The sequence below is a fragment of the Castanea sativa genome, chromosome 10 (genome assembly GCF_040712315.1).
Source record: "Castanea sativa cultivar Marrone di Chiusa Pesio chromosome 10, ASM4071231v1".
In the NCBI taxonomy this organism is placed as follows: Eukaryota; Viridiplantae; Streptophyta; class Magnoliopsida; order Fagales; family Fagaceae; genus Castanea; species Castanea sativa.
Genome location: NC_134022.1, coordinates 37,071,193 through 37,085,948, shown reverse-complemented (window position 1 = coordinate 37,085,948; position 14,756 = coordinate 37,071,193). Strand labels below are relative to the sequence as shown.

General features: G+C 33.7%; 2 protein-coding genes across 2 annotated transcripts in view; both read right to left on the bottom strand.

Moving 5' to 3' along the window:
- Positions 1-863: 863 nt before the first annotated feature.
- On the bottom strand, positions 864-4,610 carry LOC142614189 (putative beta-1,4-xylosyltransferase IRX9H). Its single transcript, XM_075786740.1, has 4 exons — positions 3,520-4,610; positions 1,912-2,161; positions 1,582-1,792; positions 864-1,357 (listed from the first exon to the last, which is right to left on the bottom strand). The coding sequence occupies exons 1-3, from the start codon at positions 4,317-4,319 to the stop codon at positions 1,622-1,624; spliced, it is 1,221 nt and encodes a 406-aa protein (XP_075642855.1). The 5' UTR covers positions 4,320-4,610; the 3' UTR covers positions 864-1,357; positions 1,582-1,621.
- A 6,353-nt stretch (positions 4,611-10,963) lies between these two features.
- Positions 10,964-14,756, bottom strand: part of LOC142613123 (uncharacterized) — a 32,781-nt gene continuing 28,988 nt past the window's right edge. Inside the window, exons 22-27 of the mRNA XM_075785322.1 lie at positions 14,182-14,262; positions 14,034-14,105; positions 13,324-13,368; positions 13,101-13,184; positions 12,912-13,015; positions 10,964-11,429 (exon numbers count right to left, since the gene is read on the bottom strand). Of these exons, the coding sequence (XP_075641437.1) occupies positions 11,312-11,429; positions 12,912-13,015; positions 13,101-13,184; positions 13,324-13,368; positions 14,034-14,105; positions 14,182-14,262 (504 nt within the window). The 3' untranslated portion in view covers positions 10,964-11,311. The remainder of the gene's footprint in view (positions 11,430-12,911; positions 13,016-13,100; positions 13,185-13,323; positions 13,369-14,033; positions 14,106-14,181; positions 14,263-14,756) is intronic.

Below are 14,756 nucleotides of genomic sequence, written 5' to 3'. Positions count from 1 at the left end.
AAAAAAAAAACAGTGTATTCTATTCATCTTCTGTAGAAGTCTATCCATCAAAGTTTAGGACGCAGTGGGGGAGACTTGTGAGTGAGTAACAGCTAAGCATAGTTGGAATTTGGAAGAATAAATCTAGGCCTCAGTGCAATATGATCATTTTTTTTTAAAGTGGGCCAATTCAGTTGGGCTTGTGCAGTTGTGGTCCAGAATAGTTTTCAAAGCAGCAAGTCCACATGAAAATAATCAAATATATCCAAGTAAAAAATATATTTTATCAGTATACTTTAATCCCCGCAACCAAAGATAAATTCTTAATTCAGAGTTTAAATAAAATGCTAAAATTAATATCAATTTTATTACAAATTGACGCGACAATAAATTAAATTCAGGTGACTTCAACTGACAAAAACCATAAATAAATATCTGAATTTTTATTTATTTGTTGTAATTGATGACACATTAATATGTAAGGCTAAAATTTGTTATGCCTAGCACCACTCTTACCTTAATAGGAATCAAACATGAAGATAGGAGCAAATGACCTTTCTGTATTCAAGACATGGGTACCCACCATTATTGTAGCTTCAATTACTGGGGATTGGTTCAGGTTAACATGTTGGGGTTTGCCTATCCTAGCAAAAGGGGGAAAAGAGAATTTTGTTTGTAATTAACGGTAGTCAATTTGAAACTAGTTAGTAATGGAGAGGAGGGGAAAAGCTTGCACCAGCATTGTCTAATACATTATACATATTTCATATCATTAAGATAGTAAAGAATGGATAGGCAGATAGTGACTATTCTTTCTATGCTCAGCAACCAATAAAACATGTTAGCCCCATCAAGGGGTATTCCAAGCACATTTGCGAAGCAAATTTCTATTCAAGGTGTGGCTTTTCATAAAATGAATATCAACCAAAGAAGGTAAGTGAATCACCTTCAATGTAAGGAAAGAGTATCCGTTTTGCAAGAACAATTCCTCGAACAGATTAGCTTAAAAGGAAAATTACAGAAATGGACATGTTGTCCTTGCTTGATTTTGATACAAGGCCTACATCACATACAGAGTAGGGTTCCACAACAAGCCTTACCCCACAGCAGACGCGATTTGGACTGGTGGGGGTGAATTGCTTTTAAAACCCAAAAAAAAAACCAAGCACCAGAACTCTACAACAAAAACGGATTCGTTTCCGTTTCTGTGAAAGAATATCATAGCAGGAAAATTTCTACAAACAAAAATCATATATCTTCTACTTCTTTGTCATTCCCAGAAGATCATAAGTAATTGCTTCTTAATGCTGATGGTGACAAACTGCGGTAATGATCCATTCAGGCTCAAAAGTACCACCAGCGTTAAATATGGGAAACGCTGTCACGAACGAAAGCAGGAGTTAGATTATATGAATTTGTTCTTCTCAATGTCATTGCCTGAATAACCAATGAACTCTATTTTCTTCTATCATGTTTTCTTCCCTTATATTTCAAATTGTTAGGTGGGGGCAACATTTTTCACTTGTTCTCTCTCTTTCATTACTTCAGGGGCAGGTCAAAGTCAAATATTAATGTAAAAAGTACAGAACAATTAAATCTCACCTCTCTCAACCCATCAAAATTGCAATAGTGGAAGTTTGGTTCATTTAATTGGGAGAACAACATCGAGGTTTTTCTGAAGCAGCCAGCCTCTGGGGTAATCAAAATGACGAACTTCCAAGTGAAGATGCCAGTTCATTATCCTTGAACAACCAGGCGGTAAACCCTCCATTTGACTTTCATCTTCCACCACTTGCTCTATAAATGTGGTCTCCTGTGAAACTATGAAGTCAGTCCACAAAGTCCAAACATTCCATCATTATTTTTAGCACGTGGCTACATTAACATGATAATGCAAAAAATATCTAGAAGAAGCAACGGCACGATGAATACCTGGAAACCCTCCTTCACCGAGTCTAACTGTCGAATTGGAACTGAAGTGGGGCGTTTCCATCTCTTTGGATCCCACAAGATTGTACTATTAAAAGCAAATCCTGACATATCAACGTGAAACCTGCGAAGCCTCTTACTTTTCTCATTTGTATGCCATCCAATAACTTGACTCCCATTGCACACAGGACCTTCCAATATGGCCTTGTTTTTGCTTTGTGCAAGCATAGCAACAGGCCAAGTTCCAAACCGGCTACAAAGCAAGTAGACCAATATTACATTTTGCAAGAAAAAGGTTGGTAGAGTACAATGCAATTCTAACAACAAAGTTTCAACATTTCTAAAATTCAAAGACAGTGTAGTCACAATGAATAAATATTTATCAACACCAATATCAACATTTTCTCAAATCACAGAGCATGGTGATCCTCATTTTCATTGAAAAATAATAGCTTATATCAATGACTTTGAATCCCTCGTCTACTCCAAAAGTCACTATTCTTAAATAAAGTTGCTTCTCCCCGGCTGAAAGTGTTACTACAGCTTATTGTTTGTTTGGGTATGAATGGCTTGTTTAGATTGAGGGGAGGTTGAGGGGAGTAGAGTTGCCCCCCCCCCCCCCCCCTCTCAATCCAAATAAGCCATAAAGAAAAAAGGAGGATATGCATGGAGTAAAGAAATGATTCAATGTACACAACGAACAATAAAATTAGATACATTGAACCTCATAAATGTTATACCATTACAGGATTGCAGCATCATATACTCCACAATCCACAACTTTTAGACCGAAAGATTTATGTCCGGATAAATAAAAAGTTATATCCAGTGCAACAGTTCCCACTTTTGTGGGGTTTAGGAAAGGTGATTGGTAGACAATCTTACTCCCACAATCATTAATGTGAAAATTGCAAGCCAAACAATTTATTTTCTCTAACGTAGGTGTCCATAGCTCTTCAAGAGCCCAACTATTACCTTAATCGTGTGTAGTTCTCCCATCCACGTAATTACAGGGAAGAATCTCCTGGGGTTGGCCCTAAAATGTTGGCTAGGAATTTCAAAGTCAAGACCTCATAGATCTCATTAGACCTCAGAAACCATTAGATACAACCTCTTAGCGTTCCCATGCCAAACATATTATATTTCTCTCTCTCTTTTTTTCCCCTTTCTTGGGGTGGGGGTTGAATAAGTTAGATTCCAAGCTACAATACAATTCATGTAGGCAAGAGTGTAAAAACCACTTAAACGCTGTGTTTGCGTGAGTCTGGAACACTCATTCTGGACTCCTAATATTTGAGTAAATGAAAAGTTTCTTTTTTTAGAAGGAAAGATTTAATGTTTATATTGTTAAAACGGGTTAAGGCCCATAATTATTGTTATTCAAAGCAACCAATTCACATTACTCTCCTACACATAGGTAACTTTAACTTAAATCCTCAACCAAAACATACCACAAATACTAGCTCAGCTTTCAATTCAATTTGCAATCAAAGAAACTCCCATCATTTTGCCAAAATTACACACAAACATATATCTAATCCAATTATCAAATTCGAAATTAACGGAGTATCCAAAAATAGAAATTAAAAAAAAAAAAAAAAAAAAAGTTACCTAATGTCTCTCAAGCTGTGGAACAAGTGGAGTGAATAAATATTATCGTCGTCGGCAAAGTAAACGACACCGTCTAGTCTATGGCGTTGAATGTGATCCAAAGCAGTGTTCCTCTGATGCACGCCTCGGTCCTTCACATTTGTGCTGATGTTAACGCACACCAAGTGTCTGTACATAACACCGGTTTTTCTCAGTATCTCCGCGGTCTCAAACGACGCCGTGTTCATCTCCACCACAATCCAAAGCAGCGGCGGCGGCACGAGACGGAGCACCTGGCTCAGTCTGTTCAAGTAGTACGCTTGCGAAGCTCGGTTGTACGTTGGCGTTACAATTATCAATTGCTTTCTCGGCACGAAATCGAACCGCTCCGATTCTTTGAATTTCGGTTTAGCGTTCAAGCTTACTTCGGCGAGCTTCAGATCGACGACGACGCGGTTAGAGTGCTGCGGCGGCGGATTGATCTCGAAGGAGAAGTCGCGGTTTTGATTAACGGAGGCTTCTTCGTCGTGGCCGAAGGGAGATAGACCTACGAGGAAACCTAAGAAGAAGAAGAAGACGCAGCGGTAGAGGAAAATCCTCGGCCAGCTATGGTGGTGGTTGTGAGATTTACGCGACGGAGGTCGGTGGAGGTAAAAGAGCTCGCCGATTAAGCGGCGGACTCGGACTGCGAACGCCGCGAATGCCGGCAACGGCGACGAGTACTTGGAAGTTGAGTGCTTCGGCGAGGTCGAGAATGGAGTACCGCCGTTCTGGTACGACCGATCGGGATACGGCGATAGAGTCCGGCGGATCGACGCCATTAATAGTCGCTTTCACATAGGAAATTATGAAGGAAAATTATAGGTTCTTTTTTTTGGTAAGTTACGAATAAAGATTAGATTGAAGTTGAATTGGAAAATTAATTAGTAGAGAAATTTGGATAGGAAAGAGTGAAGATTTTTGGGTATAAATTGAGGGAAAATTGGATTTGAATTTGGAAAATTAGTGACACAGAGAGAGAAAATAAGAAAGACGGCTGAGATCTAGGACTAGGCCTTTGCTATGTTAAGAGGAGAGAGAGAGGTTTTGAGTTTTACCGCGGAGACAGAGAGAGACAGAGGGACCGTGTTGATGGGTTGGGTTGGGTTGGATTTGGGGGACCTGACCAGGGTTCGAGTCGGTGGTGCGCAATATGCTCCAGCTAATCAGGCACAGTGGGATTTTTTGTTTATTTATTTAAACAATTTTATAAGTGACGTGTGTCGTGTGCCAGTGGAGTTGTGACACGTAATTTGAGTTTGACGGCAAGGTGGAGGACCTGGTGGTAAACGTTGTCCGAAAAAGTGATTACTGTATATGCATTATTATTATTATTATCTCGGTGGGTTTAATGATTAGCTAATTACTAACTGTGTCAATGGTTTTTTTGAGATTGTCTTTAGTAAGTGGGGGAGAGGTTTGTGGTTTCTTTCTTTGTTTCTGGTCATTTCTTACACAAATTTGGTGCGGAGTTATATTCATGAATGAATGAACTCCGTTACTCGTATTTAGAAAGAAGGGAGGTTTGAACAAGTGAGATTCAGTTGACTTATTATCTAATTAATAATATGAATTTTAAATAAATTATCACCTTCAAAAAGATTCCAGATACGCTCTTCTGATTTTTGTTGTATCAACTTTCATTTTTTTTTAACATTATTTATTTATATATATTTGCCCAGCTAACAACTTTTTATTTTATTTGGAATTTGGAATGTGATTTTAGACTTGCCGTGGCAGGGATATGCATCTTATTAGTAGCTTTTAGAATGTCAGACATATATATATATATATATATATATATATATTTGCCCAGCTAACAACTTTTTATTTTATTTGGAATTTGAAATGTAATTTTAGACTTGCCGTGGCAGGGATATGATAGAGAGATGAATGGAAAATGGGAGGAATAACTGTGAGAATGCTAAAAGAGAAAGTTATACAATACTTTAGTCTCTAGGAATACAATAATATTAGACCCCCTTCTCTAACAAGAATTGTGGGAGGAAGAGTTATACAATACTTTAGTCTCTAGGAATACAATAATAATACCCCCTTCTCTAACAATAGTGGGAGGAAGAGTCATAACATTATTGTAATATCAAGGTATCTATATATATTTAAAAACTGAAACGTAGCATTTATTATTGTTACGCTTCCATTAAACCATATCAACAACCATATCATATACCTATTTGTCACTTCTTTCCATTACTTCTAACCATAACTTTTCTTTTACCATTTCATCTATCCATTACTCACAACCTTAATGTCACTCCTCATCTATCTCTTCTTCTTCATTTTATTTTGACTCTCCTTATCCCTATTCTATTAGTATAAATATGACTCCATCCCATTCTATACATATTTTCTCACATGAAAAAAGTTATTACCCTCTCTCTCTCTCTCTCTCCCTCATGTTTTATTTTTGTGTGAATTTTTTATTTTTTGTATCTCTATTTTAGATTGATGTATTTATGTGTTCTTTAGTATTTTACGTTGGGTTGCAATTTGGTTTTGTGTTTTTAAGTTATTATCTTTTTTTTTTTCTTATAATTGATAAATGTTATTTTATTTCATATAAATATAGTTTACAATAAAATAATGTTATTCTATTATATATCATGGCTTGAATAATTTAGTGTTTGACTGATGACTATATTTTTTATTTGATACTTCTTTTTCTCATTTTATTTTATATTTCTCTCCCGAAAAAGGTGATTACTCTCTCTCTCTCTCTCTCTCTCTCTCTCTCTCTCTCTCTCTCTCTCTCTATATATATATATATATATATTCTTTTTTGCAACTTCACTTTAGGTTGATGAATTATTGTATTTTTTATATAATACTATTTTGGGTTAATACGATTTGGTAGTGTGTTTGATTTTTTAAGTTTTCCGTCACAAGTCCTTTCTCTCCCTCTTTTAGCTTTTGTTTGATTTTTTTTTTTTTTGACAGAATACTTAATTAGTTATTTTGGAAGTGAGATTTTGAATTTATATCAAACTACAATGTTGACTATGTATTTGAATGTGTCTATCAACTATTAAAATAAAACCCCCTAAAAAAAACTATTAAAATTAAACCGCCCAAGATGAATATGTATAGACAATATTTTTATTTTTATTTTTCATTTATTTATTATTTAGTTATAACATCAAAATTAAAGTAAATGAATATGTACAGTTAAAACTGCCTAAAATAAATTTGTAAATCCAATAAATTTATATGTTTAATATTTTCAAAAAATTAAAAGTAAAAAATAAGAATAATGATGTGGCTAATGATGTGACAGATGAGAAGGCTCTTTAGGAGCATAGTAACAAAAATGTGATATGAAGATCCAGTTAAAGGCAATCAAATCTTAATAAATAAAAGTGTAAGTAGTTAAAAAAAAATAGATCGTGTTCTCTTTATGTTATATATATTATTTTCTTTCATTTCGATAGGTAAAGTGTTCAATTTTAGACATAAAGTCTACTTTTTTCCTACATATTATTTTAAATATTAAATTTATAATACGGTAATATCTAAGAAATATGCAATTCCAATTTCATGTATTTATATTAATAAATGAAATTCAATCAATAGTTCAAAACTACTCCTACGATAAGAAAAATTATAAATATAATAAGAGAATGAAAATTTTGAATAATACATTTGAAACTCAAACAGTTTAGTTGTATAGGAAAAACAAATTAGGAAAATATAACGCACGATAACATAATTTATCAAAATATGGACCACCTAAAAAATGAATAATATCAATCAAATAAATCCAAATAATAAAATGATGATATATTTTTTGAGATAAATAAATGAAAAATAATTTTAGAAATTGTTTAAATTTTTGGAAGAACAAATTATTTTCCACAAAATTTAGAGAAAAAATTATATATTATACCATAACTAACATATAATTATTTATTTTCACGCGACTAATTTAATTAATTACTAGTGCTAAAAGAATAGAAAAGAAAAAAGGATAATGCAACTCTTCTGGAGAATGGTAATAGAATATGCAAAGAAAAAAATTTATAAACAATATGTATAAAAAAGATTAAATTGTATATATATATATATATATATATATATATATATATATATATATTAAATAAAAACATATATATACACATTCAACGGGTGGGCTGAGCAATGCTCATCCCCAAAAACTTGCGTGGGTTAGAACTTAGAAGTTAGAACAGGTCGGACAAGGCGTGAAATTTTTGTCATCTCTACTTCTAGGCCTCATTTGGTGCACATCAGTTACTAGAACTATAACAACTTCGTCCCAACTTTGTCAACAAAATAACAACTTCGTCCCAACTTTGTCTTCATCACCAACCGAATGTGGAACTTCAACTTCACCAGAGGGACTGTACAAGCTTGAAAGCTCCATTACATAAACAAAAACAAAACAAAACAAAACCAAAAATATACAAGAAAAAAAAAAACCATACACACAGTGTTACACCTCTTTCTCACATTAAAAGATTCACTTTTTGTATTATATATATGAAAGGAACGTGTAGTCTATTGATTATATAAACTAAATAATTTCACATTCATTACTATTCTAAGATTTATAAAAAAAAAAAAAAAAACCAGTATTCGTTTCTGATTCTGTTAGTTTTTATTTTTATTTTTATTTTTTATTGCTGATTTTCTATTTCTATTAGTTAGAAGTTTAATAAAATGAGATTATGATAAGTCGGCATCAATGGTCAATATTCTGTATGGCTGTCCCATTAGCATTTAGCACTAGATCATGCATGGACGATTAATCTTTTATCTCTCAATTTGCAAGTTGGAAAATGGATGTATTGTTTGACATCAATCCAATTCTGCACCTTCCTAATATAGCTGCGAGTGTGCTTGAGTGCTTCTTTTTGTATTATAGGAAATTTTCAAACGGGTTCTCTTTCTTCTATTGCTTTTCTTTTTTTGAGTGTGGTAGGTATAAGTGGAATTTTTCTCGTTATTATTTTTTTATTTTTTATTTGTTAGGTTTTATATATAATATATCATTGGTAACAGTTCACTCTGTATGACAATGATGTTCTTCTCCATATACCCTTGGAAACAGTCCACCTATTTAACAATGACAATGAGATTCAACCATAAGGGGGCAACCTTGTTTATTGTCACCAAGATGCATGGATAGGAACTGAAATCTCTGTGATTTTAAGCTCAATTATCTGCATCTTCATATGATATATGATAGCCTAGCGAAATAGCAATAGAACTTTTATAGCCATTTGTAATTTGTGGTCTAATTAGACAATTGTATGGGAAATACTTTAAGAAGTTAAATAAATTGCCAATTTGTTTTGATATGAAACATTAAAAAAAATAAATAAATAAATAACTGAATAATACCAAAAAAAGAGCAGAATGAGCATTTCTGTATTTGACTTGGTTTGATGTCGAAGGCATGAAACATCAATATTGCTCGTGTGACTTCCAAGTCACTACCACCCCTTTTGGTAGAGTCATTTACGCAACTCTTCTTTCTAATTGTGATCAATCCTCAAGGTTTGACCCTCTCCAATTAGTTTTGTCCTAAAAAATAAGCAATAAAATCTTGACACGTTAGCATTTCATTCATATGAATAACAGTTTTGTGTTTTTGATTGATAAAATAAATCGTTTATGTGAAAATTTTAAAACTATAATTTAAATATATATCTAATGTAATTGATAGTAATATGTTTTGCGCTTGATTTTTTTTTTTTTTTTAATGTGATCCAATCCTTTTGAGTTCTTACATGAGGATGGAAAGAAAGGAGGACAAAACTTAGCCAGCTGCAAAAAAATAAGGGCATGGAGCTGTCTTCTTTCAATTAGGTGCTGAGAATCATACATGAACCCCAAAAGATAGACCCAGTAAAGCCTGCCCACAGATTGATCACATGCAAAGAGTCCTTGGGGTTAGATCAGTTACAAATTGACCCATGTGTTATCAATTTTGTATTATTGATCCCTGAAATTTAAGAATTATCCGAATTGACTCCTTCATTTAATTTATGTTGATTATAACTGGTAAAAAATGGTCATGTGGTGTGCACGCAACCACTTTACTTGAAGAAAGAAAATCATTTTTAAAATAATACATGCATAGCACATGGTCATTTTCTGTCAATTACTATCTAGTTAACATAATTGAAATGAATGAGTCAACTTAGACAATCTTAAACTTCTGGGTCAATAATATAAAGTTGATAGCATAGGGATCATTTTGCAATTGACCTTGCACTTGGAAGAAGTAGAAAAAAGAATAAATATGGTGATAATTTGATTACCCCGGGATCTTTTTGCATTTTGCCCATAAATTTTTCTAACCCGTCTCTAAATGACTAAATGTTGGGCAATTTGTTGGAGACAGATATTCTGTAAACTGTGTACTTTAGCAACAAATAGAAATAGTTTGATGATTTCAAGATATAAAGCAGAAAAGATAAATTACAACTCATCCTCTCATAGTTTGATCCGATTACAATTTAGTTTATCAATTTTAAATTATTACATTCAACTTCTAAGGTATAAAATAACTTGAAGTCATTATCGTTTGAGCCAAAATAAGGGCTTTTTTTCACATGTAGACCGTGAGCAACTTTATGAGAACATGAGAGTTGCTGGAAAAAGACACAAAAGTACTCATTAGAAGGTCAAATATAGTTATAATCATTTAACTAATTGTGAAAGGATCCATCTATAAAAAGGAGGTAAATTGTAATTTATCCTATTAAAAAATTGAGGGGTAATTCGTCCATAAAATGTAAAGTGTTAATTTAGAAAAAATCTTAACAATTTCTAGATCAAATATATAACAATTAAAGGTTTGCAGACTAAATTATGATAGGACACAAACCATAAATCATAATTTACCAAGTAGGTGCAAATTGATTCAATTTTAAGGGTAAAATATAAATTTCACCCATTGCGAAAAGTGATTTTTTGTTAAATGTCAAAACTTATTGCCAGACACAACCTAACTTATCGGATATGAGTCCAACCCGTATTTGATTCATACTAAGGCGACAAGGACTTCACTTTATTGCTGTCGCTTACAAAATCAGCCCTTTGACATTATTTCTGCTGGGCCCACTATCATGGGCACACAGGGCCCCTTGATTTCAAGTGGGAAAAGACACAATCTCACTCCTTTAATCAGGGGCTCCATACCTAAGCAAAAGGGGACCATCCGTGGCTTCAAGCTATCCAACATAATGCATATCGATTTAAAACTTTCCCCAGATTTGGCATTAAAAAAAAAAAAGGAAGATTGTAGACAAAGAATTGAGATAATTGTCAAAAATTACAACCTATGTTACAAAAGGGGGCCGGTGACGGCTTCAACTATATCTATTCGAATGACATGACTACTTAACCTACCCCAAACCAGGAAGAAAGTTAAAAAAAAAAAAAAAAAAAATTCAAAATTTGAAATAATGAAACTACACAAGAAAATGGAAATAAAAATATAAAAATAAATATATTAAACATTTACAACTATAGTACATTCCCTTAGAGCAGCTTTAGCAAGGAGGATTCTTTTGGATTGGCAGCTCCTTGACAGAATTGCAAAATCCCAGATCACAGGACTGATATATATTCATCAAGGTTCCACGGTTCAGCAGTCATACATCCAAGCCATCAGCTGCTCTATGATCAATAAATCTGTTCCCAACAACGGGAACCACGGGATTGGGACTTACGTCCCAACTGCTCTATAAACGGCTGGTCAATTGTTAAACTCCAAGCTCTGTACTAATCACGTTGATGTTGCTCCTCGAACTGAAGAACTTGAGTCAGCAGAGTGCAAAGATGATGGGAGATAAGGTTGTTGCATATGGGTTTCATTTGCAATACCAAGAACCGCTAGCATTGATCTGCCAAAATACAAACCTGAAAAGTTAGCTAAAATAACATCAAAATGAAAATGAAGTAACAGGAAGGATAAAACTGCGGAGAATACCCAATTTATTGACAAAGTTATTTGACAGTTAACGAGAGAACCATATTAGATTTCAAAAAAGTATTCTCATTACAAGAAAACTAAAGTTCCCATAATCTTTTCCCTATTAAATGTCCATATTCTACAACTTCAGTTGCAGAAGAAATGCTTGATTATATACAGAATCAGGACCTGGAAGCTGATAACTTAAGAGTGCATTGAATGAGTAGACAACTATGCAAAAAGTCAAAGGATGTTTTATCCTTTAGTGATTAAGATCCCAAGACACCACTAAAACATGTGTTGTTATTGAGTTTTGCATATCTGCATCAGTTCGCTATTATCATTTTCATCCTCAGAGCCAATAATCTATCTTATAAATTTTCCTTTGACCAGTAAATACTCATTAGTAAGAGAGACATCCAAGAACACAGGATGGCTAAAAGAGGGTCCCTAAAAAAAGGTTACAATCTGAAATTTAAACAATCAGAAAAATCAAGGAAGGAGGAACATGGGATAGTGCCTAAAGCCAACATGGAGTCATAAAATCATTTCAAGAAAGAAGACTACAGGGAAATTTCCCTACAAATTTTGAAGTACATCTTCCATCAATGTTAATATTAGTTATGCATAAATGCAATGGTTTCTGACAGTACAATCCTGATGTTATTGTCTCAAGAAATGTGAATTATATCTTCATCAGGAGAACATTATCAGATTACCGGAAAGATCGTGTACAAACAAAAATAATAACATTATTGACTGCTTTAGATCCAAAAAAAAATCTGTGCTAATTCAAGCAATGCAACTATAAATATGTGCAGGTGATGAATGTTTGAAAGGACTTCAGTCACTTACCCAAAAAAAAAAAAAAGGAAAAAAGAAAGAAAGGACTTCACTTTGTACCAATTATCACTTTCACAAACATATAAAGTTTTATTACACTTCTACCACCGTATTTCAACCTAAGGCTGCAATTCTATCATCATCAGGAGAACATTACCAGATCTGTCTACTGGAAAGATCAAGCACAAACTGAAACAAAAATATTACTGACCACTTTGTGACAAAACATCTGTGCTAATTCAAAGAAATCAAACTGCAAGCATGTGCGGGAAATAAATGTAAGAAAGGTCTTCAGTTTGTACCATTTTATTCATGCTTCCACAAATATATTAACAATTACACTTCTAACCAATTTCAACCTAAGGCTGAAATTTTAAATTTTAAATTTCTGCAGTTAACTTGATAGATCTTCTTCATTAATTAAACCCACTTAATGACCAGAATAACACTCTGTCTTAAGTTTACAGTAGTATAGGAAATGTCCCCAAAAATTCTAGCTAAACAAAAAGCAGCAACTAGCAGATTTTCTTGACACAGGTTGTGCTGTTAATCAGATCTAAGATAACTGTACCTAGGAACTGAACTTCTAATACTTGGCTGGCTTGCATGAGCAGTAAGTGGACTTCTAAGGTTAGAATATTTGCTCAGAGCGCTTTCAAGTTGTGGTGGTGGTAACTGCAAGGAACAAAATTTGGGTGGGGCACTTAGCGAAAATAGCACAAGGCAATAAGCACTCCTGATAATTTATATTACATGATACCTGTAACAATACATCAAAAGAATGTGGCTGCGTCTGAGACACACATTTCAGAAAGCCAACCCACAGTTTTGGCATTCTCCACACCTGCACTCAATAGGTACATATAAAATCAGTTGTTCCATAATTATGCTTGAGAATCAGAATTGTAAAACATAGAGCAAGCTTGATTAAATTTATTATTTGTATGTTTCAAATAAACTAATTGTATGTTGAGGGAATATACCTGTCTAGTCACAAGTTTGGAAAGAATCTCCATAACAAAATCAACCTAAATAGAGAAACCAGATTGTTATTTATAATTTGTATGTACCACACATAGACAAACAATACATTCACATTCAGTGGGATACTTCAGGTCATTAATAGTGACAAATACCACCACAATAACAAAGCTTAGTCTCATGTATGTAGGGAATTCCCCAACTTTTATCTATAATGGATCCATTCATATGAAATTTAATAAAAACTTACGTTAGCCATCAACCTACCACAGCCCTCTTTTTTTTTTCCGGGCTTGTGACCAATTGTGAGCAAAATATATGACACAAAGCACTAACACATGTGGAGAGAAAATCATATTTAACAAACCTACTGAGCTATGTAAATGGATAGATACACCCAAAATGCTTGTTACTTTGGTTCAAGGCCAAAAATAAGTAGAAAATTTTTTTGGTAAGTAAAAATTCATTAACAGAAAGAAGCAAAAAATCTTCTAAAAAATTTCCCCAAAAAATAACCTGATCACCATCATGCAATGAACCAGAAAGAAAATTTCACAAAGCCCATAGTTTCAACAAACCCAAGATATATGACTCTAAATCTCAAAATTACAGATTTTACCAAGAAGAAGCTAGTCCTGAAATCATTCTCTAACATAAACTCAGCATAGTAAATTGGGATACTAATGTAACATATAGAGGGGAAGAATCTTACCAATGTAGGAAAAGCATCAATTGCCTGAATCACAGTTCTCATGAAAAGAAGAGGTAGAGGAGTTTGATCAACCTGAAAAATACAACTACCACTTACACAGAACTGAAAATGAAGTACATCAACCAGATCATAAATGACAAACACATACCATATGGTTCAATGCCTTTGCCAAGACCTGCTGTGTGAAAACTGTTCGTTGCTCAAAACAGGCTGAGCAAACATCTGTAATCTGAAAACATGAAATGGAAGTATTAAAAAAATATATATATAAATAACAATTAATGCAGTGCACAGTAGATACATGGGACAACCACTTTAATACCTGTAAATGTGATGCAAAATGCATAATGCAGTGGATATTTAACAATTAAAAAAAATCGGAACTCCTACTAGCTAAATTGAAGCATTGTGCCATCCACTCCATAATTAAATCATATCAAGGATTTGTGCTGCATTTTGAGCAGGGCCAAAAAGCATCGGAGCCATTGGAAACCCAACCACTGGGTTTGCATGGTCCAAGTTTCAAGCCAAAAGCTATGTTGTGTGGCTTGCACCATGGGCTTTCTAATTAATTGGAATTTTGGGCACTTAAAAAACAAAATGAATGAAACTTCTTGGGGATATCAAGATTAATGAGTGGCCACAGTTAATTTGATTGAAACATTAAGTGTGTGTTTGGCATTAGTTGGAGACTAATTTGATTGAAATTGGTGGCACCAAAGG